This window comes from Monopterus albus, unplaced genomic scaffold (genome assembly GCF_001952655.1).
Source record: "Monopterus albus unplaced genomic scaffold, M_albus_1.0 scaffold169.1, whole genome shotgun sequence".
NCBI lineage: Eukaryota > Metazoa > Chordata > Actinopteri > Synbranchiformes > Synbranchidae > Monopterus > Monopterus albus.
In genome coordinates this window covers 907,933-909,712 of record NW_018128049.1, presented here as the reverse complement: position 1 = coordinate 909,712, position 1,780 = coordinate 907,933, and the positions used below count along the sequence as shown (strand labels likewise).

Below are 1,780 nucleotides of genomic sequence, written 5' to 3'. Positions count from 1 at the left end.
AACACACCCCTTTCAACTAATTGCCCAATTGCACAGCCTTAAGAGCGTGCATATCATGAATGCTGGGTCTTGTTTGCTTTCTGAGAATCTACTGCACCTACTGGTAACTTGTTTGCCATGTAGCAATAAAAAATATACTAAAAACCTGGATTATTCTGGTTAGTCACATTGTACTGCTATTATTTTGAACAATACTGTATATATACATACACACACACACACACAGGTATTGCACTGAGGGTTATTGTCTAATCATACTGTGATGGGTTAAGTGTTCATCAGAGTGACAGCCCGGGGAAAGAAACTGTCCCTGTGCCTGGTTGTCTTAGTGCACAGTGACCTGTAGCGTCGTCCAGAGGGGAGGAGTTCAAACAGATTGTATCTGGGGTGTGAGGGGTCTGCTGTGATCCTCTCCGCCCTCCTTTTGACCCGTGCGGTGTACAGGTCCTCCATGGAGGGCAGGCTTGTACCAATGATCTTTTCTGCAGTCCTGACTGTCGCATACTGATGGTTGTTTGGTCTGAGAACATTTGACCACAATATATTTTAAGCGAACTCTTTTGAAACAAATAGTAATGCACTTTTAATGCATTCCTACATCAATGTAGGAATTCTTTAACTGAGTCAGTGTATTTTTCAGACACCTGGCTGGTTAATATGTTGCCAACATTGTGCAAAGATGTCATCAAGGAAATCAGTGGCTACTTTGAGGAATCTAAACTTTGTAACATAGTATGCTTTAACATGTTTTTTCTTCCTTTGGATGCTGCAGCCAATACGTGTGGGGTGATAAATATGGTACTCTCTCAAGGAAAACATTAAACTAAAAAGAAAAGATGCACTGTTGTCCCAAAGTCCTTCTTAGAAATATTTAAAACAATGAAGAAATGAAGTGTGGCTCTGCACACTTGGAGTAGTAGTGCTCACTCACCTGTCTGGTTTGGCAGTGCAGAGAAATTTTATTTTTCCAAATGGCCACACGGAGTAATGACTTGCTTAATCAATTTGACATGAAGGCAATGTCTACCTTTTGATTTTGTGCTGTAAGTGTGAGATTTTGCTGATAGCACTTCATACTCTGACTTACTATTGGTACTAACGGTGTGTCTCCTCAGCCCAGTCGTCCATCCAACACCATGGGAAAGAAGAGTCGAGTGAAGACTCAGAAATCAGGCTCAGGAGCCAGCGCTGTGGTTTCACCCAAAGAGATGATGAACCTAGTCTCTGAACTGCTACAGAGTAGGTTTACTTTAAACATCTACACTTAGTCCATGCTCCTGGGACACTCATCCCACTTCCCTCTGCAGACAGAAATGTCAAGATGTTAACATGAATCAAGGCATATGCACTGTTTGTTTTAATGGCATGTTGGGAACTAACTAAATATGGAAGTTCATTTTCTCACTTCTCCTGGCGAATTCATTTACAAACATGGACCCTTCCGTTAAAGATAGAGAAACTCACAATGGTCACTGAAATAATGTGAAACTGGCAAAAGTAATAATAAATAAAAATTTACTGAAAATTAAGTAATGAAAATCAGACATAGCTTTTAAATTGTGGTTAAAGCATTTTACAAAACAAACTAATGAAACTGGCCTGGACAAAAATGATGGTACCCCTAGAAAGGATTGAAAATAATTTGACCATAGAGACATGTTAAACTAAACTGTGTCCTCTAATTAGCATCACAGGTGTTTTCAAACCTGTAATCAGTCAGTCTGCCTATTTAGAGGGTGAAAAGTAGTCACTGTGCTGTTTGGTATCATGGTGTGTACCA

General features: G+C 40.0%; 1 protein-coding gene across 2 annotated transcripts in view; it reads left to right on the top strand.

Annotated features, from left to right (window-relative positions):
- setd3 (SET domain containing 3, actin histidine methyltransferase) overlaps nt 1-1,780 on the top strand; it is a 46,756-nt gene that overhangs the window by 4,905 nt on the left and 40,071 nt on the right. For both annotated transcript variants that reach the window (XM_020615700.1, XM_020615699.1), the window contains exon 2: nt 1,116-1,239. In XM_020615700.1, the coding sequence (XP_020471356.1) occupies nt 1,137-1,239 (103 nt within the window). In that variant the 5' untranslated portion in view covers nt 1,116-1,136. The remainder of the gene's footprint in view (nt 1-1,115; nt 1,240-1,780) is intronic.